This window comes from Mustelus asterias, chromosome 17 (genome assembly GCF_964213995.1).
Source record: "Mustelus asterias chromosome 17, sMusAst1.hap1.1, whole genome shotgun sequence".
Taxonomy (NCBI): Eukaryota; Metazoa; Chordata; class Chondrichthyes; order Carcharhiniformes; family Triakidae; genus Mustelus; species Mustelus asterias.
In genome coordinates, this window is record NC_135817.1 from 29,047,163 (window position 1) to 29,074,005 (window position 26,843).

General features: G+C 40.7%; 1 protein-coding gene across 2 annotated transcripts in view; it reads right to left on the bottom strand.

The window, feature by feature from the left end:
- Positions 1-26,843, bottom strand: part of ccdc191 (coiled-coil domain containing 191) — a 60,257-nt gene that overhangs the window by 26,765 nt on the left and 6,649 nt on the right. The window contains exons 2-8 of one of the 2 annotated variants that reach the window (XM_078232442.1): positions 25,300-25,338; positions 25,045-25,186; positions 12,845-13,000; positions 10,345-10,523; positions 9,820-10,043; positions 6,774-6,942; positions 2,053-2,243 (exon numbers count right to left, since the gene is read on the bottom strand). In XM_078232442.1, the coding sequence (XP_078088568.1) occupies positions 2,053-2,243; positions 6,774-6,942; positions 9,820-10,043; positions 10,345-10,523; positions 12,845-13,000; positions 25,045-25,186; positions 25,300-25,338 (1,100 nt within the window). Of the gene's footprint in view, positions 1-2,052; positions 2,244-6,773; positions 6,943-9,819; positions 10,044-10,344; positions 10,524-12,844; positions 13,023-25,044; positions 25,187-25,299; positions 25,339-26,843 lie in introns of those variants that run through there. The other variant, XM_078232443.1, reaches the window with a different exon arrangement.

Genomic DNA, 26,843 nt, shown 5'->3' on the forward strand with positions numbered 1-26,843 from the left:
GCATCAAGTTACCAACCCTATATCAAGGAATTTTTTTTTAAGTTGAAAATTATTTTTAAAATTATATTCTAAAGCACAACCCTGGTTTACGGTTAATTTTCCATTTGGCAAAACGCACTAAGATTTGAGCAAAAACTTCAAAAATATTAATTCATACAAAGGTGGAAACTCTGCCCCAATGTGAATAGTTCTTGAAAAAATAATGGTGTGGAGATGCCGGCGTTGGACTCGGGTGGCACAGTAAAAAGTCTCACACCAGGTTAAAGTCCAACAGGTTTATTTGGTAGCACAAGCTTTCGGAGCGCTGCTCCTTCATCAGGTGAGTGAAGAGTTGGGTTCACAAACAGGGCATATATAGGCACAAACTCAAGTTACAAGATAATAGGTGGAATGCGAGTTTTAACAGGTAATCAGGTCTTTACAGGTGCAGACAAAACTAGTGAAGAGAGGGTTAAGCACAGGTTAAAGAGATGTAAATTGTCTCAAGCCAGGACAGTTAGTAAGATTTTGCAAGCCCAGGCAAGTCGTGGGGATTACAAATAGTGTGACATGAACCCAAGATCCCGGTTGAGGCCGTCCTCGTGTGCAGAACTTGGCTCTCAGTTTTTGCTCAGCGATTCTGCGTTGTGTGTTGTGAAGGCCGCCTTGGAGAATGCTTACACGAAGATCAGAGGCTTGACTGCTGAAGTGTTCCCTGACAGGAAGGGAATATTCCTGCCTGGTGATTGTCAAACAGTGTCCATTCATCCGTTGTCATAGCGTCTGCATGGTTTCCCCAATGTACCATGCCTCGGGACATCCTTTTCTGCAGCGTATCAGGCAGACAATGTTGGCCGAGTCGCAAGAGTATGTACCGTGTACCTGGTGGATGGTGTTCTCACGTGAGACGATGGCATCCGTGTCGATGATCCGGCACGCTTGCAGAGATTGCTGTGGCAGGATTGTGTGGTGTCGTGGTCACTGTTCTCCTGAAGGCTTGGTAGTTTTCTGCGTACAATGGTCTGTTTGAGGTTGCGCAGTTGTTTGAAGGAAAGTAGTGGGGGGGTGTGGATAGCTTTGGCGAGATGTTCATCTTCATCGATGACATGTTGAAGGCTCCGGAGAAGATGTCGTAGCTTCTCCGCTCCGGGAAAGTACTGGATGACGAAGGGTACTCTGTCCGCTGTGTCCCGTGTTTGTCTTCTGAGGAGGTCGGTGCGGTTTTTCGCTGTGACGCTTCGGAATTGTCGATCAATGAGTTGAGCGCCATATCCTGTTCTTATGAGGGTGCCTTTCAGTGTCTGTAGGTGTCTGTTGTGATCCTCCTCATCTGAGCAGATCCTGTAGGATGTCCCGAGGCATGGTACATTGGCGAGACCATGCAGACGTTACAACAACGGATTAATGGACAGTGCTCGACAATCACCAGGCAGGAGTGTTTCCTTCCTGTCGGGGAACACTTCAGCAGTCAAGAGCATTCAGCCTCTGATCTTCGTGTAAGCGTTCTCCAAGGCAGCCTTCACGACAGACGACAACGCAGAATCGCCAAGCAAAAACTGATAGCCAAGTTCTGCACACATGAGGACGGCCTCAACCGGGATCTTGGATTCGTGTCACACTATCTGTAACCTCCACGACTTGCCTGGACTTGCAAAATCTTACTAATTGTCCTGGCTTGAGACAATTTACACCTCTTGTAAATTGTGAACCCAACTCTTCATTCACCTGATGAAGGAGCAGCACTCCGAAAGCTTGTGCTACCAAATAAACCTGTTGGACTTTAACCTGGTGTTGTGAGGCTTCTTACTGAAGAAATAATGATTTGTTTTCCTATTAAACACTTTACTTATCAATGCACTCTAGTTACACTGTATAAAGTCAACTTGAGATTTTTTTCCTTATGGGGAACAAGCAGGAAAATGGAGTTGAGACCAGGGTAAGATCAGCCATGATCATGTCAAAAGGCGGAGCAGGCTCAGAAGGGCCGAATTGCCAGCTCCTGCTCCTAATTCCTATGTTAGACTACAGATATCATTTCTTTTTTTACAAAATTGTTTTTTACATCACACCTACCTTTTTTCATCTCGTAGTTCCCTTTCTGTGCGTTGCACTTCTTGCTCCAGTTTCTTTCCCCATGCATACATCCTCCAAGCTTGGAAAGCTCGGAGCTGACTCTTCCAATCAAACAAGGCCCTGGCTTTACCCATTTTAATCCTGCGATCCAAAACCAGTTTATACCAAACTGAAAAATGTTTCTGCAAACACTAGATTTAAATGGCAAATGTTAGTTCACTGGCACATTAATTAGGTTTAAAAATAGTAGAGTCCTCTTTACATCATTATGTTAGATAAGGGTTTAATTCCATGTCGGTGTGATATGTTGAATCTGTAACATTTGGGAGCTGGACAAATTCTACTTGTATGGACTAGAGCAGGGCCTGAAGAGAGGATGAGCAAACTGACCACAGTACCGTGGTGCAGAGAGCCACTCAAATTGAGTGAGCTCAAAGGAAAGTCAAAATTTTGAGGACAGAATAGCTAAGAGGATAGATATTTTCTCTGTAGCCAAAAGCATGAGTCCCAAATGCTTATAGCCTGTTCAGTGTCAGGGTTAAGGACATCTCCTCAGGGCTGGAGATGAACATGGAGTGGGACAGCAAGAATCCAGCTTTCGTTTTCTACTTGGGTACCAACAACATAGGCAGGACTAAGAAGGAGTTCTGCTGAAGGGAGTATGAGCAGGAAGGGGCTAAATTAAAAAGCAGAACTACAAAGGTAATAACCACTGGATTATAACATGAGCCTTGAGCAAATTGGCATAGGGTAAATAAGATCAGAGAACCGAATGTGTGGCTCAATGACTGATGGGGAGATGCGGGTTTCAGTTCATGGGGCACTAGTAGCAGTACTAGGGAAAGAGGGAGCTGTACGGTTAAGGTAGCATGGAGGATGAGTTCATGTAATGTATTCGGGACAGTTTTTAAAACAATCCATCCTGGAACCAACTAAAGCGAAGGCTATTTTAGACCCTATAATGTGTATTAATTAATCCTGTCTCAGGATCTTTCAAATTGGGAGTTAAAAGGAATGTTGTAATATAGAGAACAGTATAATTAAGGGGAAAGATATTTTTCTGCAGTCAAGGATGCAAGTCCCAAAGGCTGTGTTGCCTGTCCACTGCCAGGGTTAAGGTAGGACTAAGAAAGAGTTCATGTGGTAAAAAGATCAGAGAATTAAACGTGTGGCTTAATGACTGGTGGGGGAGAAGTGGGTTTCAATTCATTGGGCACTGGCAGCAGTACTGGGGAAAGAGAGAGCTGCACTGTTGAGACAATCTTCACAATAAAGAATTGTCTAGGCAAGAGAGGTCATAACGGAATAGAATTTCCCATTCAATTTTGGGGTGAGAAAAGTGGGTCTAAAATTGTTAAATTTAAATAAAGACAATTGCAAAGGTATGAGAAGGTGTTGGCTAAAGTCAATTGAGAAAATAAGTTAAAAGTTACGACAGTAGATGACCAGTGGCAGACATTTAAGGAGATAATTCATAATTCTCAACAAAGATATATGCTACTGAGAAAGAAAGATCTCTGAGAAGGATGTATGATCTGTGGTTAGCAAGGGAAGTTAAGGATGGCATCAAGTTAAAAGAAAAGGCTTACAGTGCTCAAAAGATTGCAGAAGTGGTAAGTCAAAAGATTCAAGAATTATTTTAGAAACCGTGAAAGGATGACCAAAAAATAATAGAGGGAGAAATAAGTGTATGAGGAAAAACTAGCAAGCAACATCAAAACAGACAGTGAACACTTCGACGAGCATATGAAAAGGAAAAGAATAAAATAAGCGTTGGTCCCTGAGAAGATGGAGACTGGGGAATGAATAATAGGAAATAAATATCAGAGACCTTGAACAAGTATCTGTATCTATCTTCACAGTAGAAGACACAAAATGCATTCCCAGAATGTTAGAAATCAAAAGGCAAAAGAGAGAGAGAAACTTAAAACAATCACTTTCACGAGAGAAAAAGCACTGGATAAACAGGTCCCTTGGACCTTATGGCCTTTAAAAAGGTGGCTGCAGAGATAGCAGATGCATTGGTGAAAATGATCCAAAATTCCGTGGATTCTGGAGACGACCCTGCAGATGAATTCCGCAAAAATGATATCTCTATTCAAGAAAGGAGGGAGACAGAAAACAGAAAACTATAGGCCAGTTGGCCTGACATCAATCATAAGGAAAATCCATTATTAAAGAACTAGTTGCAGGACATTTAAAAAATCTTAATACAATCATGCAGTCAACAAGGTTTTGAGAAAAAGAAACATAATTTGGTAAATTTATTAGAGTTTGTTGACAAAGGTGGAAAAATGGGAACCAGTAGATGTAATGTATTTGGATTTTCAAAAGGCATTTGATAAAGTACCACCCCAAAAGCCTACTTCACAAGATAAGAGGTCATGATGATGCGGGTGATGTATTAGCATGGATAGAAGACTAGTTAATGAATAGGAAACAGAAAGTCGGGATAAATGTATCATTTTCAACTTGGCAAACTGTAGCTAGTGGAATGCCGCAACTATTTACAATCTTTATTAATGAAGAATGTATTCTAACCAAATTTGCAGATTACATGCAAGTAGCTTGAAAAGCAAATTGTGAGAAAGATATAAAGAATCTGCAAAGAGATATAGATAGGTTAAGCAAATTTTACAGTATAATATGGAAAAAATATCCAATTTGGCAGGAAAGATGGGAAAGCAGAATATTTAACTGGGGACAGACTGCAGAATGCTGCAGTACAGAGGAATCTGGGTGCCCTTATACATGAATCAAAAAAAGTCAGCATGCAGGTTTTGCAAGTAATTAGGAAGGCAGAAGGAAGATTGACCTTTATTGTAAGGGGGATAAAGTATGGAAATAGGGAAGTCTTGCTACAAACGTATAAGGCATTGGTGAAACCACACCTGGAGCATTGTGTACAGTTTTGGTCACCTTATTTTAGAAGAGACATATTTGCATTGGAAGGAGTTCAGAGAAGGTTCACTTGGCTGATTCCTGGGCTGATGAGGAAACGTTGAGCACATTGGGCTTATATTTTTGGGGGTATGAAAGATTAAGAATTATCCAATTGAAACATAAGATTCTGAAGAGTGTTGACAAGATGGATACTGAGAGAATGTTTCCCCTCATAGGGGAGTCAAGAACTGTGGCAGAGTTTGAAAGTCTCCTATTTAAGATGGAGATGAGGAGAAATTTCTTCTCTGAGGACTGTTAGTCTTTGGAATTCTCTTCCTCAGACAGGTAAATTGGGTTGAGGCCGCAATCAGATCAGCCATTGCCTTATTAAAGGGCAGAGTAGGTTTGAATGGTTGAATTGCCTATTCCTGCTCCTATTTCTTAATTGGCAAATACACTGCCTAGAGTGTAAATAAGTCAAAGTGCTGGAAGGGGATTTGATGCTTTCTTTATACAAGTTTGTTTACCTTAGCTAGATGGCATTAAGGAGTCATCAAATGTTCATACTGCCAAGTAACATATAAAAAGAATATATCCTATAAGGACAGCAACAGGCTGTGATGCCTCAGTATCTTATGATCAATTTCCCTACCAGTTTGGACTGAAACATAAAGAACTGCTGAAGTATGATAACTGAAATGACTTCACATTTGTTGACATTAAAACATACATTAAAGCTTTAGAATAGACAAATGTAGTTATGAGAACTCATTCTATGCTTGATAGGAAATGTAGCCAATACTGTAGGCATGATGGGATACTTAACCAAAGTGAAGAATACTGGCTTGGTAGTTAGCAAATAGTCCCTTAACAGCCTGTATAAACAGCCTATTCATTGTTATACAGAAGAAGGAAATGCGGGACTGAAGGTCACATCCAAGGCTGAGAGTTGAGATAATGGGAACATCTGCTGGTGGAATATTATGGTTATTTCAGAAAGTAATATGTTAGATATATAATATGATACAAGACTATAATATATAATAATAAAAAGTAGAAAGATAAGGACAATAACTATGTGCTATAGAGCGGTCATTGTTACAACAGCACTGTCAATAGGATGAGTTACTTATACTGTCCCTAGAATCTCACTGAAATTACTATTCTTCATATGCATGCCTAAGTAGTGAGAGCAGATAGACAATTGGTCCCTGGAGGGATCGTAGGTCAAATTTGTTCTCGTGCATACAAGTGCAGTAAGACTTCTACTGTTGCCGCAGACAAAATTAACAAACAACATAGGCCAGGATTATTTGAAACACCTACACATTTATCTTTCTGCTGTGAGGGACAGCAATGTAGCAGTGTTAATGAGAGGACCATAGCCTGATACTGTGGACATCTTGGTATATCTGTGTGAGCCTATGATATCAATATTGCTCAATTCTCACCTAACTGTTTAAAGTTTAAAAGTTTATTTATTAGTGTCACAAGTAGGCTTACATTAAGTTTGCAATGAAGTTACTGTGAAAATCCCTGAATCGCCACACTCTGGTGTCTGTTCAGGTGGACTGAAGAAGAATTTAGCATGGTCAATGCACCTAACCAGCACGTCTTTCAAACTGAGATCAACAATGATGAGAGTTTCTTTAAATTGTGCCTCTCAGAGGTGACCTTCAATGCTGTATACTAATTAGCCTTGAATGGTGAGCAGTAGAATGTGTAGTAAAGGCACTACTGGATGAATACACAGACTTTTGACTTAACTAAAATTATTGCATGGTTGCTAGCATAGTAACTTAGGGCCATACTTGTTTAGATAATTAATTTTCTCTCACCCGTAGTTGGTGAGCTTTAATCCTGGCTTCAACTTGCTGCATCACCCAAAGGTGCTCCATCTTGTGATGTTCCTGGTCCTGCTGTTCCTGTAACTCCATCAGTGCTTGCTTGACTTTTTCGTGAACCAACAGTTTCCTTTTTTTCTCTTTTTCCAGATGCTCTCGTTCACTGTAAAACAAAACCTGCACTGAATTAATTGGATAATTTAAGAGATTCTTTGCTATTTTTAATGACCAAGTTGATGTAGATGTTAAATCTTTCAAGTGTTGCTGAGACATGCCATCAAAGACATTTAATCTTAGGTGCTGGTAAATCTCATAAAAGATTCCTGTAGTTAAGTATTCTGGGTCTTGGTAAAAACCAAGCCTTGGAGCAGGCTAACAGTTAATTGTAGGTCAGAATTCATGCTGTTGTTACGATCCAAGTTGATAATATCGTTGGATAAGAAGATCCCATAATGAAACCTTGGCTCAAAAGACCATAACTTTTTCTGTTTTTTAGAAAACACGGAGGAACAGAGTCACGGGGATACGGCAGGAGGTGGCCTGGGTAAGATGCTCTGTTGGAGAGCCAGTGCAGATTTGATGGGCCTATTGGCCTCCTTCTGCATGACAATTGATTCTATGACAGGATTGCATAATGATTGATTCTATGACAGGGATGCAATTAGTGTTTAGGAACAAAACAAATTAACTATGAAAATTTTGACTATAATACAATACTCCTTCACTCCCACTGATCTTTACAAATGTACATATTTAAAGGATAACATAGGTTACAAAATATATCTTATGCTACAATAATATCAGTAAACACAAAGCCCCTTTAAACTCTCATGCTGACTGTGGTCAGACATAGTCCACTCTGAACCAAGTGGCCAATGCTACTCGATTTACTCTGTGGATTTATCTTCAAATCCCCTCAGATGATTGTCACACGAGTGCTTCCAAATTGCACTCTAAAAATGACATGGTTTAAAATCTTCTTTCAAACAATGCTTTCACTCAGCTGGTTTAATCAAAGAGCCATCTCCAGGTTTTCCAACCATCTTTTCAAACAAAGCTTCTTCTCCACTACTGAGTGAAGTGGGAAAAATATACAGATGGGTACACATAAAATGGCTGCCTGGCACATAAACAGTCACCTGGGAAAGAGACATTAAACAGGCACTGACTTTCAGTACAGACAGCCACCTGAGATTAAAACATAAAGGACAGACAGCTATTCAAAGTTAAACATGCAGGAATCAAATCCTACAGGAAGCCAGCCAGGGTTTGAGGCACTCTTTAGGATAAGGACAATAGAGGTGGATAACGAGATTAGCTACAGGTGGGATCGGGAATACATAACTGCAGGAAAACCAATTACTGTAAATTACTATATGAATAGACCGAAACTAAAACCACTGATGGTCACTGACAAAGGAAATGTATTCATTCATAGAACAATGCGATGTTAACATGCTTATGTCTGTATGTGTCTGTATTTGTCTATAACGATGTGTTAACAATCGATCACCTACTTGATTACAATGATGTGTTAATGGCTAGATGTCCGGTCCATCTATTGTATAAAGGGTATAAAGATGGACCGCTCCTATTGTCTCATTGAGAGAAGGTTTGCTGCTTGTTAGTGCCTTTTCTCCACGAAGCTTCGTTAAAATAAAACTGTATTCTTGAAACCTTCAAGCCTGACTCAGTGGTACATTTCCCACAACATTAGCAAGGATCTGCCTCCAGGTTTTCCAACTCTTTTCAATATTTTTGTGTCTTGAATTGCCACAACATCCAAACTTCCACACAAATTCTCAGGTATACTGTCCCCAACAGAATATTATTGTTTCCAAAGGTAGAAATAAGGACATCAAACTTCCAATTGCTTCAGATGTCTGTATGGCTTTTCGAAGCCAATTTCACTCAGGTTTGCACTTCCAACTCTATCTTTAGCTTTAGTGACCAGTACCCGGTTCCATTGGCAGTTCTTCTTTGTTCCTTTGACTTCAAATTTCCTGGAGCTTCTTTTTCATTCCCTGGTTTCCAGAACTAACTATCCTTTAGCTTCTGGACTTGCTTACTTGCTCATTACTCCATGGTATGGCTTTCCTGATTCATGATGTGGAGATGCCGGAGTTGGACTGGGGTAAACACAGTAACAAGTCTAACAACACCAGGTTAAAGTCCAACAGGTTTATTTGTTCAACTCCCACCCACCTGACGAAGGAACAGCCTGTTCCGAAAGCTAGTGGCTTTTGCTACCAAATAAATCTGTTGGACTTTAACCTGGTGTTGTTAGACTTCTTACTGTGTTTCCTGATTCAAGCAGATCTGAAAGCTGTTCACGTTCTAGCATCCTATCTCCTGCTACCTGGGTCCAGTTAAACACTAAAACTCAAAAGGTCTGCTCCTTGAAAATGGCCCCTGATTGCTATGCAACATCTCATTCTTTGCTCAAGCTCACGTTTACTCTTCCTGTCAGAAACTCTCTCTCAGCACAATAGAAACAGTTTGAACTACAACCAAAACCCCCCATACATGCAAACACCTTTGTTTGACATGATTCTAACTCGAGTTTTACATTTTCCTATATAAAAACACCAAATTAAAATCACATATATATCTATTCCTTATTTCTGATATTTAATACTACAAATATAGATCACTTAAAAGTACATTTGTTTCCTGACAGTGTGGGACCCCGGGATGTACAAAGGAAACTTTTTTTTCATTAAAATTCGGAATGAGTTTTTCACTTAAAAATAAAAGAACATGGAAAGGCAAGGGAGTGAGGTGAAAGGAGCACAATAAATTTGTTTATTTAAGTATTCTTTGTGTGTACTATTAAAATGAGCAAATTAATAACACAATAATTATTGGAAAAACTTAATTTAAAAGATTTCCTGATATCCTGAATGGAAATGCAAAACCAAATTCTAATTTCAGGAATGAATATTTTTAAATTTCATTTTTTCCTTCCTCCAAATAATACAAAATTAATTAAAGCACTATAAATGCTTGAAGGAGTTACTTTGATGAATTATCAACTTACAGTCGCTTTGCTTCTCCCATTATGCATCGCCTTTCCATCATTTCTCTCCGTAATTGCACCATTTCTTTTTTAATGTGTTCTTCCTCTTTCTTGGCCTGCAAAGCTTTTCTCCTGTCTTCTTCCTGTATCAGCTGTTGAGCTTTAGCATGAGCATGTTTCTTCATGGCTTTCTCCCTCTTCTGTTGCTCCAATTTAGCTTGCCTTTTCAGACGATTCTCTCTCATCTTTGAATTATAGACTACAATAATTATTCTTGGAAATCTACATCACCTTAAAGATGATTCTGGGTTTTTTTAATTTAAGGAAAGAAACATTTTAGGCCCTTTAAAATAAAAAAACACCAAAAATACTTAAAAGCATCAGTTTCATTAAAAAATATTCAAATTTATTCCATGTGTGCAGTAAAGAAGATGACTTGCTCATAGTGCTACAGCATATTAGCTGTGGATTTTAATACGCCACACCAAAATCTAAGTAAAACAATGATTATAACTACAGTACTGTTCTTAACAACCTGGTACACACCTGTTGCTGTCTTGCCTCCATGTTCAGACAAGGGTCTTTGAATTTTTTCTGCTGTCTTTTCTCATCGAGCCCAAGATCCTCAAGGATGCCAGACTCCACTACTTTCGTCTCAAGGAGCTGTTGTAAAAACGTTTCTGCTGCAGCACTCTCTTTCTCCTGTTCCAAATAACTGTACAATTCTGTCGTGATACATGTATCATATATAATGAATAACTCTTGGATGAGGGGTGACCTTTTGTTGGTTATAAGTCGACAAGCATATATACAGGTCCAAATTATGGTGCAGCAAATGACTGGAAAATATTTCTTTGTGTCTTTCAAAACCTTTGACTTTATTAAGAACACCAAATTGCCTTTGTTTTACGGTACTGTCATGTCTGTTTTCACTTGGCTTTAACTTTGCGTTGTTCTAAATAGCTCTATTTTTAAACAAAAGGAATATTCCAATAGTTTTGATAGTCTTTACTCTCACTGATATTTCAGTTTTATTTGTTGTTCTTATCATCTAGATTTTTGTAAAATACTTTAAAATGCCTGTTCCTTTTAAAGAATTATCCAGCAGTAGTCTGCGATTTAGGTCTTGGCAATGCCACAATCACATTTACTCATTGAGGCATTTATTTTTTGGTTTATCATTGGTGGGCAGACCTTTTTTTACATTAAACTTTCACTCTACTGATTCCTTATTAGCTAAATAGCTATCTGGAGCTATTTTTTCAATCACACAAAGCCAATGATGCAACTATATCCAAAATAGATAGCTGAAACTAGGAGGTAGCAAAAACTAGGTAAACAAATATTTTACTGTTATTTTTTGGAAAAACACATTACATATAGAATAGATAGATTCTCAATCCATGCCAATATGTTATCCCCAATCACATGTGCTTTAATTTTGCACACTAGCCCCATGGGAATTTACCAAAACCTATCTGAAAATACACCACATCCACTGGTTCAACCATATCCAATCTGCTCGTTACATCCTCCAAAAAGTCCACTCACGTTTGACAAACCTACTGGAGATTTTTGAGGATATAGCTAGAATTGATAAGGATGACAGTGGATGTTAAATATTTGGATTTTCAGAAAGCTTTTGATAAAGTCCCACATAAGAGATTAGTGTGCAAATTAAATCGCATAGGAATGGGGTGATATGGGCATGGATTGAGAATTGGTTATAGTCAGGAAACAGAAAGTAGGAATAAATGGGTATTTTTCAGAATGGCAGGCGATGGGTAACTAGTGGAGTCCCATGAGTATAGGGGTATGAGATGTACAGAGCTTTGGTGAGATCACACCTGCAGTGTGTGCAGTTTTGTTCTTCTTATCTAAGAAATGATATTCTTGTCATAGAGAGAGTTCAGCAAAGAGTGTGTGTGTGTGTGTTCATCTAGAACAAAGGATCACAGTTCTCAGGATACTGGGCAGGCCATTTAGGGCTGAGATGAGGAGAAACTTCTTTACTCAGAAGGTAGTGAACCTATGGAATCCTCTACCATAGAAGGCAAAGTCACTAAATATACTTAAGAAGGAAACAGCTGGATTTCTAGAATCTAAAGGCGTCACAGTATGGGGAGCGTGCGGGAGTTTGGAGTTGAGATAGAGAATTAACCATGATCATACTGAATGGTGGAACAGGCTCAAAGGGCTGAATGGCCTACTTCTATTTTCTAAGTTTCTAAAAAAAAAATTGTTAACATAGGCAAGATAGAAAATGGGAAAATATAAAAAGACAATACTGTACAAGTAGAATGTAGAATAAAGTGTTTAAATATATTTTTTAACTACAGTTCAACGAAAGGGAGAAAATCAAAAAGGTACCTTTCCCTTTCAGACATTATCTGAAGCTACTATTTATATTGGCACATCCTGCATTTATATTAATTTTTTGAGGTTAGGGTTAATCTTACTGTAATAAAGCTGTTCCCAACCACTTATACTGGGGCTTACTTTAGCATTATCATATGCAAACTGAAAACTTGTAGTGTTTTATTAGTAGAATTTTGAACCTGTACCCTAGAATGAGTCGCTGCTTTCAGAAGAGGGAAATGTTCTTCATTATTGAATTATATTGGACTGAATTCTTCAGCCATTCCCATTGGTGGGATCTTCCGGTCTTGTTGAAGTCCACATCTCCCGCAGGTTCCCCAAAAGCAGCAGGCGAGTAATGTAATGTAATGATTTTGGCAGGACTGGAATATCTTGCCGGTCCGCTGCATGAAATACTGCCGCGGGAGGGGCTGGAAGGTTGGAGAATTCCACCCATTGTGACTGGCTTTTGTGAATAGAATTCAAAGGGAGGTGAATTTCAGTAGAAATAAATTAATAAAGGGTTATGAATCTGGAGGAACAGTGAATAAATAATCAATTCAAAAATGTCCTCTCTTTCTATATATATTATATATACGAAACACTTGGCAATTCAACTAAAATCTTAATGTGTCTGAAAATTTAAAGTTTATTTAAAAAAAACAAAAGACACAACAAATGGCCTCACCATCAAATTTTTCACATGCAGGCACTCCGGAGGCCATCTCTGAAGAGTATGTGCACTCCACTGATTTATTGATGTAGCTTTCTTGGTCTTCAGTTTCTTCATATTCTAATTCTGGCTTTATCTTGGAATTCATCCATTCATGAAGTAACGCTTGAGCTACATAGAAAGGACTGAAAAACTGTGAAAGGCAGTTTATACTGGACATTTATATTACAATGCACACTGTTAGCATCATAAATGAATAACCATAAACTTTAACGAGCTCCAACTCAAACACTAGAACGGGGACTTGCTATTTTAAGCTCTAATAAAAATTATTTTTAATAAGTGAAGTTTCATTGTTTAACTTCATAGATATGCCTAACATTTTAATGGATGTAGTTAGATGTTCATTACTCAAGATCTATTAAACAAACAGACTCAAAATATTTTTGGAAAAGTTGTGGAAGGAAAAAGTGGTGGAAGTATAACTCATGACAGACTTTAATGGCCTTCATTCTTCCCTTAATTAACAAAGCCAAACTGGATGATTTGGTCAATTACTGAGTTTTCTTTTTATGAATCCTTGATGTGTCCAAACTGGAAGCTGCATTTCCCTACATTTAAAAGTAACTCTTTGGTTGTGAAGTGCTTTGGGATGTCCTGAAGATGTGAAAGATGTCATATTAATGCAAGTTTCTTTATTTTTGTTTCTTAGTAACGAAATGGGCTCAAATGGTTATTTTTTTAGTTGAATGGGTCTTCATGGATAGCTCACTGAAAGGGCTGTCACAGTGTGTTGGGACAAATGGTCTCTTTCTGCAATGTAGAATACGTAATCTACATGGGAAGTTTTACATGGGTTTTCTCAAGTTCTATTTAGTGTTACAAGTTTTAATGTTAACGTAATTGAAAAATCAAGTCATACGAGCCACAATTTGTTACAGCAATCAATACAACCTTCTAAAATTTGTTGTTTTATAATGAAAATAATGGTCAGGAAGTTGTTGTCAGATACCCTGCTCCTCCAAAAACAGCGCAATAATAATATTGCGTTAAAATATAGCAACGGCTGTGAGATTTCTGTACTTAACTTGTATACACAAACTCATCAGAAAAGGTTAAGTCTTTTCTATTCCAGTGTAAGTTCTCTTTTAACAGCATAACATGTAAAGTCTTAATTATTGGCAAACAAACTTTCTGGAACAGAATAAAAGCAAAATACTGCAGAGGTGTTCTGTAAACCGGTCACCCGGTCTGTGTTTGGTTGCCTGAATGTAGAGGTGACTGTACTATGAGTAGCAAATACAGTAGACTAAATTGAAAGAACAAGTAAATCGTTGATTCACCTAGGAATGGTGTTTGGAGCTTTGGACAGGAAGGAATGAGAAGGAAAAAAGGCAGGAGTTACACTTCCACTCAGTCCGCAACCGTGATCCTGACCTTCTGGTTGCTTGATATTCTAATTCACCACTTTGCCTCGCATGCTCACATTTCTGTCCTTGCTCCGTTACAATGTTCCAGTGAAGTTCAATGCAAGCTTGAGAAACAGCACCCGATCATTCAATTGTGTACTTTACAGCCTTCCAGACTGACGATTGAGTTCAACATTTAGACCATGAACTCTGTTTTCTATTTTGAGTTTTTTTAAACAATGGTCAATGTGCATCTTGTTTTCACTTTCAGACAGAGCTGTTTATTGTTCTACCACTAACACCTAGTCTGGTCTATGCTTTGTTTCTTTCCTACAATCATTACCACTCTTTTTGCTTTTTGTTCCATGGCATCTTTGTTATTTAATCTCTCCCATCTTCCACCCTATCCCAGGCCTTCCATTTTGTTCTATCCCTTTCCAACCAGAAAAAAACTCAACACATTGCTACTTTCCTTCAGTTCTGAAGAAGTCAAATTTGAGTTAAAATGTTAACTCGACTTCTCTCCACATATGCTGCCAGACCTGCTGGGCTAATCTATCATGTTCTGTTTTTATTTCTGGGACAGGAAATTAGTTTCACAAGTGTGGAGTCTTATTCCTTCAGATTTAAACTATTGTTGAAGATTTAAAATTAGTATTTTAAGTAGTTATTTCTGTTTGGCAGGAAAGGAGACAGGGGCACTTTGCAAGCTGAATGAAAACGTTTAAACTGTATGAATAGTTCAGACACGCTAAAGTGCTGGTTGTTTTTCCAGAATAGACAAATTGTGAACTGAGGTGTTATTGCTTCACCTCAGGAAATCTATATCAGGATATATCAAAATTTATACCAAATATATATATCAGGAGTATCATGACCCAGTGGATAGGGGGTTGGTAGAAATGTGTTTTGCTGATAATGATCATTTCAAAGTGGCAAACAAGTGGTGTTTTCCACTCAGGGGATACTGCTGTCAAGTCAAAAAGACATTCTGCCCATCACACAAATGAGTACTGTTGGATATGAATTTCAGTGGCTGTGAGATAGCAGGTATGTAGGCCCTATGAATGCAAAGAATTATATCAACAACCAATTTAAGATTATAGGTTGAGCTCGCAATGTAGCTCACATACACTTGTGAGAATCTACATCCATTTACAATATGCAGGCAAAAAGAATATACCCAGACATTGTACCTTGTCACAAAACGAGCTTTATGTCAAATAATGATTTTTAATCCACCAGCCGGAAACATAAAGCTGAACAAATACTTTGGATCTGTCTTCACTAAGGAGGACACAAATAACCTTCCAGAAATACCAGGGGACAGATGGACTAGCATGAAGGAGGAACTGAAGGAAATTCTTATTAGTCTGGAAATTGTATTGGGGAAATTGCCGGGCTTAAAACCCGATCAGTCCCCAGGGCCTGATACTCTGCATCCTAGAGTACTCAAGGAAGTGGCCCTAGAAATAGTAGATGCATTGGTGATCATTTTCCAGCATTCTATAGACTCTGTAAGAGTTCCAGTGGATTGGAGGGTAGCTAATGTAACCCCAGTTTTTAAAAAAGGAGGGAGAGAAAATAGGGAATTATAGACCTGTTAGCCTGACATTGGTGGTGGGGAAAATGCTGGAGTCAAATATTGAGGATGTAATAACTGAGCATTTGGAAAGCAGTGACAGGATCGGTCCAAGTCAGCATGGATTCACTAAAGGGAAATCATGCTTGACAAATCTTCTGGAAGTTTTTGAGGACGTGATTAGTAGAGTGGACAAGGGTGAACCAGTGGATGTTGTGTATCTGGACTTTCAAAAGGCTTTTGACAAGGTCCCACACAAGAGATTAGTGAGCAAAATTGAAGCTCATGGAATTGATTTTATTTTATTATTGTCACATGTATTAGTTAGTATACAGTAAAAAGCATTGTTTCCTGCGCACAAAGCATACCATTCATAGATAAGGAAAGGAGAGAGTGCAGAATGTACATAGAACATAGAAAGCCACAGCACAAACAGGCCCTTCGGCCCACAAGTTGCGCCGATCACATCCCCACCTCTAGGCCTATCTATAGCCCTCAATCCCATTAAATCCCATGTACTCATCCAGAAGTCTCTTAAAAGACCCCAACGAGTTTGCCTCCACCACCACCGACGTCAGCCGATTCCACTCACCCACCACCCTCTGAGTGAAAAACTTACCCCTGACATCTCCTCTGTACCTACCCCCCAGCACCTTAAACCTGTGTCCTCTCGTAGCAACCATTTCAGCCCTTGGAAATAGCCTCTGAGAGTCTACCCTATCCAGACCTCTCAACATCTTGTAAGCCTCTATCAGGTCACCTCTCATCCTTCGTCTCTCCAGGGAGAAGAGACCAAGCTCCCTCAACCTATCCTCATAAGGCATGCCCCCCAATCCAGGCAACATCCTTGTAAATCTCCTCTGCACCCTTTCAATGGCTTCAACATCTTTCCTGTAATGAGGTGACCAGAACTGCGCGCAGTACTCCAAGTGGGGTCTAACCAGGGTCCTATAAAGCTGCAGCATTATCTCCCGACTCCTAAACTCAATCCCTCGATTAATGAAGGCCAGTACGCCGTACGCCTTCTTGACCGCATCCTCCACCTGCGAGGCCGATTTAAGAGTCCTATGGACCCGGACCCCAATGTAGTGTTACAGTCATAGCTAGGGTGCAGAGAAAGGTCAACTTAATGCGAGGTAAGTCCATTCAAAAGTCTGATGGCAGCAGGAAAGAAGCTGTTCTTGAGTCGGTTGGTATGTGTCCTCAGACTTTTGTATCTTTTTCCCCAATGGAAGAAGATGGAAGAGGGTATGGCTTGACGTAGATAGAGAACTGGTTGGCAGATAGGAAGCAGAGAGTGGGAATACACGGGTCCTTTTCAAAGTGGCAGGCAGTGACTAGTATAATACCACAGGGTTCCATGCTGGGACCCCAGCTATTCACAATATACATTAATGATTTGGACAAAGGAATTGAATGCAATATCTCCAAATTTGCAGGCGACACTAAGCTAGGTGGCAGTGTGTGCTGTGAGGGAAGATGCTAAGAAGCTACAGCGTGACTTGGACAGGCTAGCTGAGTGGGCAAATACTTGGCAAATGCAATATAATGTGGATAAATGTGAGGATATCCACTTTGGTGGCAAAAACAGGAAGGAAGATTATTATCTGAATGGTGGCTGTTTAGGCAAAGGGGAAGTGCAATGTGACCTGGGTGTCACGGTGGAAGAGTCGCTGAAGGTTGGCATGCAGGTACAGCAGGCGGTGAGGAAAGCTAATGGCATGCTGGCCTTCATTGCAAAAGTATTTGAGTATAGGAGTAAGGACGTCTTGCTGCAGTTATACAGGGCCTTGGTGAGGCCACACCTTTAGTATTGTGTGCAGTTTTGGTCTCCTAGTCTAAGGAAGGACATTATTGCTGTTGAGGGAGTCTAGCGAAGGTTCACCAGACTGATTCCTGGTATGGCAGGACTGACAGATGAAGAGAGACTGGATCGACTGGGTTGTATTCACTGGAATTTAGAAGAATGAGAAGGGATCTCATAGAAACATATAAAATCCTGATGGGACTGGACAGGCTAGATACGGGAAGAATGTTCCCGATGTTGGGGAAGTGCAGAACTAAGAATAAAGGGTAAGCCATTCAGGACTGAGATGAGGAAGAACTTATTCACTCAGAGCGTTGTGAACCTGTGGAATTCTCTACCACAGAAAGCTGTTGGGGCCAATTCATTAGATATGTTCAAGAGGCTGCTGGATGTGGCCCTTGTGGCTAAAGAAATCAAGAGGTGTGGAGAGAAAGCGGGAGTGGGATACTGAAAGTGCATGATCAACCATTATCATATTGAATGTAGGCTCGAAAGTCTGAATGGCCTTCTCCTGCATCTATTTTCTATGTTTCTATAAATTGAACTTTTCATAAACAGAGACTAAAGGTGACTTGAGATCACAGCCAAAGATGCACCACTATAGCTTCCATATTCCAATCCATTAAGGTGAAGACACCATGGCCAGAATTTTTCTGTCCCACCTGCTACGGGGATCGTAGCGGGCGGGACACAGACCATGCAAAGGTCCGTTGAGGTGGGTTTTCCCGCCCCATGTCTGCAGGGATCCAGTGAGGACATTGACCAGAGAATTTGAATAAACCATATATCTTGTACCCATTAACAAGACATCAAAACAATTACCTGAGATATTCAAATGGTGGAGATGAACCATAAGATATAGGAGCAGAAGTAGGCCATTCAACCCAATGAATCTGCTCCACCATTCAGCAAGATCATGACTAACCTGACATAATCCTCCATTCCCCTTTCTCACCTTATTCCCATAACCCTTGATTCCCTCACAGATTAAAAAATTTTCTATTTCAGCCTTGAACATACTTAATGACCCCCAGCCTCTAACCGCCTTCTGCGGTAAAGAAGTCTACAGATTTACAACCCTCAGAAGATAAATTCCTCATATCTGTCTTAAATGGGCAACCCCTTAACTCTGAGATTATGCCTTCTGGTCTTACACTCTCCCCCAAGGGGAAATAATCTCTCAGCATCTTACCCTGCCATGCCCCCTGAGAATCCTATACGTCTCAATAAGGTCTCCTCTCATTCTTCTAAACTTCAATGAGTACAGGCCAAATCTATTCAACCTCTCCTCATGAGGAAATCTCTCCATACTCAGAATCAACCTAGTGAACGTCCTGGACTGCCTCCAATGCCAGTAATTGTTTCCTAAGATAAGGGGACCAAATCTATTCATGGTATTCCAAGTATGGTCTAACTATTGCCTTGTATAGTTTTAGCAAGACCTTCCTATTATTATACTCCATTCCATTTGAAATAAAGGCCAACATTCCACTTGCCTTCCCTGCTGAGTGTGCATGCTAACTTTGTGATTTATGCACAAGGGCCCCCAAATCCCTGTGCTGCAACTTTCTGCAGTCTTTCTCAATTTAAATAATATTTTGCTCCTTTATTTTTCTTACCAATGTGAGTAACCAAATTTTCCTACATTATGTTCCATCTGCATAGTTTTTGCCCACTCGCTTAACATGTCTATATCCTTCTGTAGACTCTTTGGGTCATCCTCACCAGTTGCCTTCCTACCTATTTTTTTGTCTTTTGTAAACTAGGCAATAATACATTCACTTCCCTCGTCCAAGTCATCAGTACATATTGTAAATAATTATGGCTCTAGCACTGATCCCTGTGGCCCTCCACTAGTTACAGATTGTCATCCTAAAAATGCCTCTTTATCCCAACTCTCTGCTTCTATTAGTTAACCAGTACTCTATCTATGCTAATATACTACCCATAACACCATGGACCTTTACCTTATTAAACAGCCTTTTGTGTGGTACCTTATCAAACACATTTTGGAAATCCAAGTATATTATATCTACTGGTTCCCCTTTATCTATACATTAAACTTTATCTTAAAGCTGGAAAGTATTTTATTGTTTTACTAAGACCATATTGAGTACAATAAAGCTAATCTCTTTCTATGCTAAACTCAAGAAAAAACTGTCCAATTGGTTATTTTATGATGACAGCACGTGAACAATTAAAACACTCAATTCACAAGTATGTCCTTTTCACAAAACCCCTATTATAGTCAAACAGGAGTGGGAAAAGGGGGAAGCCATTCAACCCCTCCTCACCTGATTAGAACAATCTTTTTTGAATACACAAAAGAGGAACAATAGCTCCCTGGTGCATTCTTGACCAATTGGAGCCAATGAATTGGCACCTTTTTTTTCATAGTCTAAATTGTTGTTCCCTCTGAAATTCTTGCATCTGTTCTGATGAGTGAAAGATGAAAAGCTTCAACAGCATGTCTGAGGATACCGAAATTAGGGCCGCAGTTGGCCCATCGCGACACGCAACTTTTCTGTCGGGTCGTGGTGGGAGATGTGCGTCGCTGGCCTTGAACAGGGATTTGCGCATGTGCCGGGAAACGCATGCACATCTCCCAGAGCCAGCAGACAGTCGCCGGTCAGACCACGCTGGAAACCGGTGGGAAGGCAGTTAAATCATTTAAATCTTTTTAAAATATGTTTTAAATCTGCTTAGCAGTTCATTAACGGGAACTTTCAGGTCCCGATCAAATCTCCCATCCCGGCAGGAGTACCACATGGTCTGGAATGGGGGGGTGGGGGTGAGTTAATAGGTTGTGATGAACAAAGCATCGCAGCTGTGAGGGACAGCTCGGTGGATAGGATATTAGGATGTAGATAAGCTGGAAAATTGGGCGGGGATCCTGGATTCAGGATTCAATCCTGGACCGGGGAGCGGCGCGGGCTTGGAGGGCCGAAGGGCCTGTTCCTGTGCTGTATTGTTCTTTGTTTGTTCTTTGAGTACTTCATTCCGGCAGGGTTCAGACTAGCTCACCACGTTCGGGGAACTAGCGGGGGATCACGCCAAAGTGAAGGGGGGGCAATCGGGGCCCCCCAGGGGGTCGGGCAGGAGGGTGCCCTCTGGGTATGGGCACCCTGGCAGTGCCAGTCTGTGCCCTCTGGCACTGCCCAAAGGGCAAAGTGCCCATGCCCAGGGGGCAACTTGGCATTGGGCAGTGCCAAGGGAGTGGAGCCTACTGTGGGCAGGGACTAGGGACAATCGGTGGGGATGGGGGGGGTGGGGTTCCCGCTACCACTCTGCAGACAGGATCAGTCTGGGACAGAGGGAGGGCAGTGATTGGGCGGGCTGACAGTGGGGGGGGGGGGGGGGGGGGGGACTGCCGGGGTGAGGGGGCTGGGGGGATCACCACTGCTGGGGGTGGTGGGCTGTGCATCGGGGCGCTCCGGGGCTGATGGGGGAGGGGGGGGGTCACGGCTGGTCCGGGAATTGCTGTGGGGGCTGCGATCGGGCCATGGGGAGCTGGAGGGGCAGCACTGCCCCTCCAGCCCCCCATGTCCCGGGCTGGCCAGTGATCGAGCTGGCCTGCAAATGGGGAATCTAACAGATCAGGACCACAGAGCATGCGCAGAGTTCCAGAACTGTCAAATTCCGGAGCGAATAGGCCCCGCCCCCCTAGGTTTTAATGAGATTCACGACTGGGACCTCTGTGGTGCACAGAGTGCGCAGATTCAGGTGAGATGCTGAACTGACAAAACAGTCGGGATTTAGAACAGTTTTCCCACCAATTAAGCACTTTTGGGAGAATCGCCCCTGAGAATTCTAAAAATAAAGTTCAAATTTTAAGAGATGTGTGAAGCACTGACTGCAGATGGGTAAAATGCTGCTGCAGTCAGGGGTCAAAAATCATTTTAAATAGGTGTCATAAAATGTCAAGTTGTAGATAAAAATAAGTGAAAGGAAATGCAACAAAGAGACATGAAACTTGGAATCATAGAATCCATACAGTGCAGAAGGCGGCTACTTGGCTCATAAAGCCTGCACCGACAACAATCCCACCCAGGCCCTATCCGTATAACCTCACATATTTACCCTGCTAGTCCCCCCAATACTATGGGGCAATTTTTCATGGCCAATCAACCTAACCCGCACATCTTTGGAGTGTGGGAGGAAACCCATGCAGAAATGGAAGAACGTGTTCACACAGACAGTGACCTGAGGCTGGAATTGAACCTGGGTCCCTGGCGCTGTGAGGCAGCAGTGCTAACCACTGTGCCTAGTATACAGATGATGGAGTGGCATAGTACCTGTTCGTCTGTCTGACAGAGGCATAATGGACATGCTGCTACATCAGAACAAATTATATTTTTGCTCCCTTCAACAGAAGACAGAAGTCCACCTTGCTTGTCAAGAAATGTCAGCATGTTTAACTGTCTACAGGGCTATGTTCTGCCCTGCTGGGCATCTTCCTACTCGGAGTGTTTTGTGCCCTAGCAAGCTCATATTTCCTTTCCATAGGAAAAATGATGAATGTGTTGTTCCTTGCAAATACAGCATCTATCATTTGTTTGATGCATTTGTGCACATTCACTGTCATAAACTACTGACAACAGCTGGAAAGATTTGTTTTGTGATGGAATTTCACCCCGTGAGGTAGTAGTAAGGAAAATTTGTAATTACTTTAAAATGTTTGGGCAAACTTTAATTGTTTTTAAAAATGTAAAGGGACCAATTAAAACTTTTGGATAGTAAGAAATACTAGTCCATGTGATCCGGTGAGCATGGACCTGAAAGCAGCACTAACAGGAGAAAAGCTAAAATACAGAAGCTGCATGGCAGAGACACAAGTCAGAAGAGACAAAGAGTAGTTAGCAAGTCGAGTCAGAAAGCTGGATTCTTGAATATCTATCCCTGTTTCTTTACCTCTAGGTAAATCCACAATTAGCCATAACATGCGTAGATAAAAGCAGTTCTGATAGATCCACGCTATCACAATCAACTGAAGCTGGGGGTTGAGAATGTTCTGGAAAGAAGTATGCCACGGTGTAAAATATTACACAAGCAGAACCCTACTTACATGGAAGCAGCTGCCTGTGGAGAATTGGTTAAATCCTTGAAAGAAAGGGACTGAAATATTGCCCGAGGAAGTGCTGAGCTTGGGATAACAGTGTTACTGAAATTGGTGCCTTGCAGGCCTATAAATCCCATGAGATCTGTCTTTGTTGTATCTGCTTTTCTATATGCAATTTATAGTATGTACCGGCTGTGGTTTGCTGCTTAATTTATGTTTAATTTATATTGACTCCAATCTGTGTTCAAGTAAAAGTCACAAAAAGTGAAATCTTGTTTGCTAATTTCTTCATTTGGGGGTCATTTGATAAACTTTGTCTGATTTACAGATTTCCATAGGGTTCATAACATATTGTCCTTTATGCTCAGGAACAATCAGCAAATTGGCCTCAACAAACTTGTAAAGCTATCTTTGTAAAGTGTAGGCTTCAGAATGGGACGTTTTTAACAGGTCCAGAAACAAATGGGTTAAGTTATAAAGTGTGTAATATAATCACATCCATTTTGTTCCTTCAAAAGCTTCTCCTCTTCTAAGGGTAATACTGAAACTCCCAAAAGAACTTCTATCTCATCAAAGACCAGCTGGCAATAAGAGACTTTTAATAAAACAGGGATGAGAATGACCGTAGGTCTGAAATGTTTTGTGACAAGAAATTACATAATTAGAGCACTTATGATCTGTAGTGAAATTCAAATGCTTCTGGACCCTTTTAAATTGTGGAATTATTGGACTTTCAAGTAGGTAAAACATTACCTTTCACTTTGTTTACCTTCTATTACCATCAAGACTATGGACCAATGCATTTGAATCAAATCACTCAATATTTCAGCATTCAATGCAGCTAATGCATATAATACAGGATGAAGACTATACTAACAGCAGAACATGACCCTACTGGATTATGTACATGTGAAGTGAAGCAAAGGACCATGATGGTGCTTTGCAAACTATTTTCTAATGTGACAATTTAATTCACCACCACTTTCTCAAGGACACTTAGGGATAGGCAACAAATGCTGGCCTTGCCAGAGCTGCCCACATTTTGAATTTATGAAACAAAACTCTTGAAAATTAACAAGACTTCAGATGCCAGTGAAAAAAAACAGCAATAAAGCAGCAGAGTAACATTCAGTATATAATTATTAAAGTTCGCATATCAAAGAAGTTATTTTGGGCAGCAGTAGAGCATGTCCTTCCCATGCGATGCGTGATAGCAGCCAGATCCAGGCTGGCGGAAGGCTATGTGGACTCCCCCTCGGACCTGCTCCCTTGTTAGATTTTCCAGGTTAAGACACTCTCATCCCAGCTCTGGCTGCATTGGAGGTGGCAGCAGCCAAGGGGAGGTGGAAGTCGGAAAAAATATTAAAAGGGTGGAATTCACCTATCAAAAATCAGAATCCACCCCAGTGGAAATTTCTCATTTTTGAAGAAAATAGGTTGAAAATAAAAGGCTTGGAATGTTAAAAATTAGGCCTATACAAAATATAATGCAATCATAATGTAGATAGAGCAGAATTATAATCCAAAAGAATCTAGCATTCCAACTAATTTATAAAGTGTGATCCATCTTAAAGACATCTACCCTGAATGGGAAAGCATTACATATTCTGCAACCTATCTAATGGTGCTATTATTAGTGAGTAGCTGTTAATCAATCTGGGCCCTTTCATAACATTTTTGGAGCTTTAGTGACAGTTGCACTGGTCCAAAGTCTCCAAACACCAGGGGTGGGATTTTCCGGTATGCTGGCCCTGAGGTCGGAAATTGCTGCCTGAGGTTAATGGACCTTTAAATAGCCTGTCAAATTTTGCTGCACTAGCACTTTTGGAGACATAAAATGTAACAAGTTTTAGACCGTATATGCAGACTGATTTTGTGGTTTGATCTCAGGTTTAGCAAGGTTCCACACATCCTGTGGATTGTGGGCGGTACGGTGGTTTCCTCATAGTCAAGGACCCGGGTTCAATTCCCGGCTTGGGTCACTGTCTGTATGGAGTTTGCATGTTCTCCCCATGTCTGCGTGGGTTTCCTCCGGGTGCGCCGGTTTCCTCCCACAGTCCAATGATGTGCAGGTTAGGTGGACTGGCCATGCTAAATTATCCCTTAATGTCCCACGATGTGCAGGTTATAGGATTAGCCCGGGTAAAATACAGGGGTTACGGGATGGCCTGGGTGGGATGCTCTCTTGGAAAGTCGGTGCAGTCTCGATGGGCCAAATGATGTCCTTCTGCACCGTAGGGATTCTATGATTTGAAAATTGGGGCTGTAAGAAGTACTTTACAACTCTATTTTACTTCAGTGATTTACACTTTGAGTGGGAGGATCATTATAGAGCCAGATAATCAAGTGTGAGCTTACCTTCAGTGTAGGCATCATCATGATCATGAAGCTGATCAATTGTCTCCATGGCCATAACATATCCATTGGCTTTTGGATTCATTTTGGACTTATTTGAGGGAAAAACCTCTGCGACAGCACATTCAGATGCTCGTTCCACTTTCTATTAAAAGCAATGCATCATTCAGTTAATATTGTCTGCATTTCATTTTTTTTCAAATTTAAGTAATTAATTAAACTGAATCTGACATCATGAATTCAGCTGATCATACTCACTTTAATCCAGTTTTGGATATCATCAGGATCCATGTTTGGCTACAGATAAACATAACAGCATTGTCAATATCTGTACAATAATTTAATAGATAATCTGCATATACGGCAAACCAATTATATCTTGACCCTTTGGCAATCAATTTAAGTTCACCAATGCCAAATTTTGTAAAATGAAAGATTATTGAATAAAAGTTCTAACATTTTAGAACTGCATTTTAACTTAAACAAGTTAAATTTTATCAGATTAGAATATAGATGAATATTTTTTACATGTAATGTTTAAAATTTTAATTATGGGATGTGGGCATCACTGGCTGGGCCAGCATTTATTGTCCATCCCTTGTTGCCTTTGAAAAGGTGTGGTGAGCTGCCTTTTGAACTGCTGCACTCCCTGGGGAGTAGGCACACCCACAGTGCTGTTATGGAGGGAGTTCTAGGATTTTGACTTGCGATAGTGCAGGAACGGTGATATATTTCCAAGTCAGGATGCTGAACGAGTTGGAGGGAACCTCCAGCTGGTGGTGTTCCAGGGAATCTGCTGCTCTTGTCCTAGATAGTAGTGGCCATGGGTTTGGGAAGTGGTGCCAAATGAACCTTGGTGAGTCCCTGCACTGTATCTTGTAGATGGTACACGTGGCAGCCACTGTTCGTCAGTGGTGGAAGGATTGAATGTTTGTGGAAGGGGAAGTGGGCTGCTTTGTCCTGGATGGTGTCAAGCTTCTTGAGTGTTGTTTGAGCTGCATTCATCCAGGCAAACGAAGAGTACTCCATTAAAGTCCTGGCTTGTGCTTTGTGGATGGTAGATAGGTTTTGCGGAGTCAGGAGGGGAGTTACTCACCGCAGGATTCCTAGCCTTTGACTTGCTCTGGTATCCTCAATTTTTAGATGGCTAGTTCAGTTTCTTGTAACCCCAGGATGTTGATAGCGGGCAATTCAGTGATAGTGTCAAGTGGCAATGGTTAGATCCTCTCTTGTTGGAGATGGTCATTGCCTGATGTGGAAGTTAAAATGCTCAGATTTTTAAAAATCATGCCTTCTCTGTAACAGCTTGTGAGAATAATATCAATTGCAGATCTTCGAGAGAGCCTGTCTGCTTCAGACTAGGCCACATAACATTCTGCTTTGTGACCTTCACCGAGGGTGAGCAAGACCGGATTTTTCCATAACAAATACCAAAGGCAATGTTATGGGGATATGCTATGCAAATGAAGGATTAGCAGAAGTCAATTTTTTATCGAATGAGAAAGGGTGAAAAGGATTTAATTGGCAAATATATATGTCAAAGAAGGATGTGAACAAAATGCTTGTTCCTGATTTACTGTAATTGACTATAACTGATGAGTTGTTTCTCTGTAATGTCAGAACCACTCCAGCCATTTCGATGGAGGGAGGGGCATTTTCCTTGTGCACAAGTAATTAAAGGCCTTGCATTGGATGCATGGTATCCGGTGCTGTTTGTATTAAGAGTCGAATAAGTGTGCCTAAGGTTGCTGGTACCCAAGGATCTCTGACACTGACACTTGTGTGGCGAGAATGTTACTTGC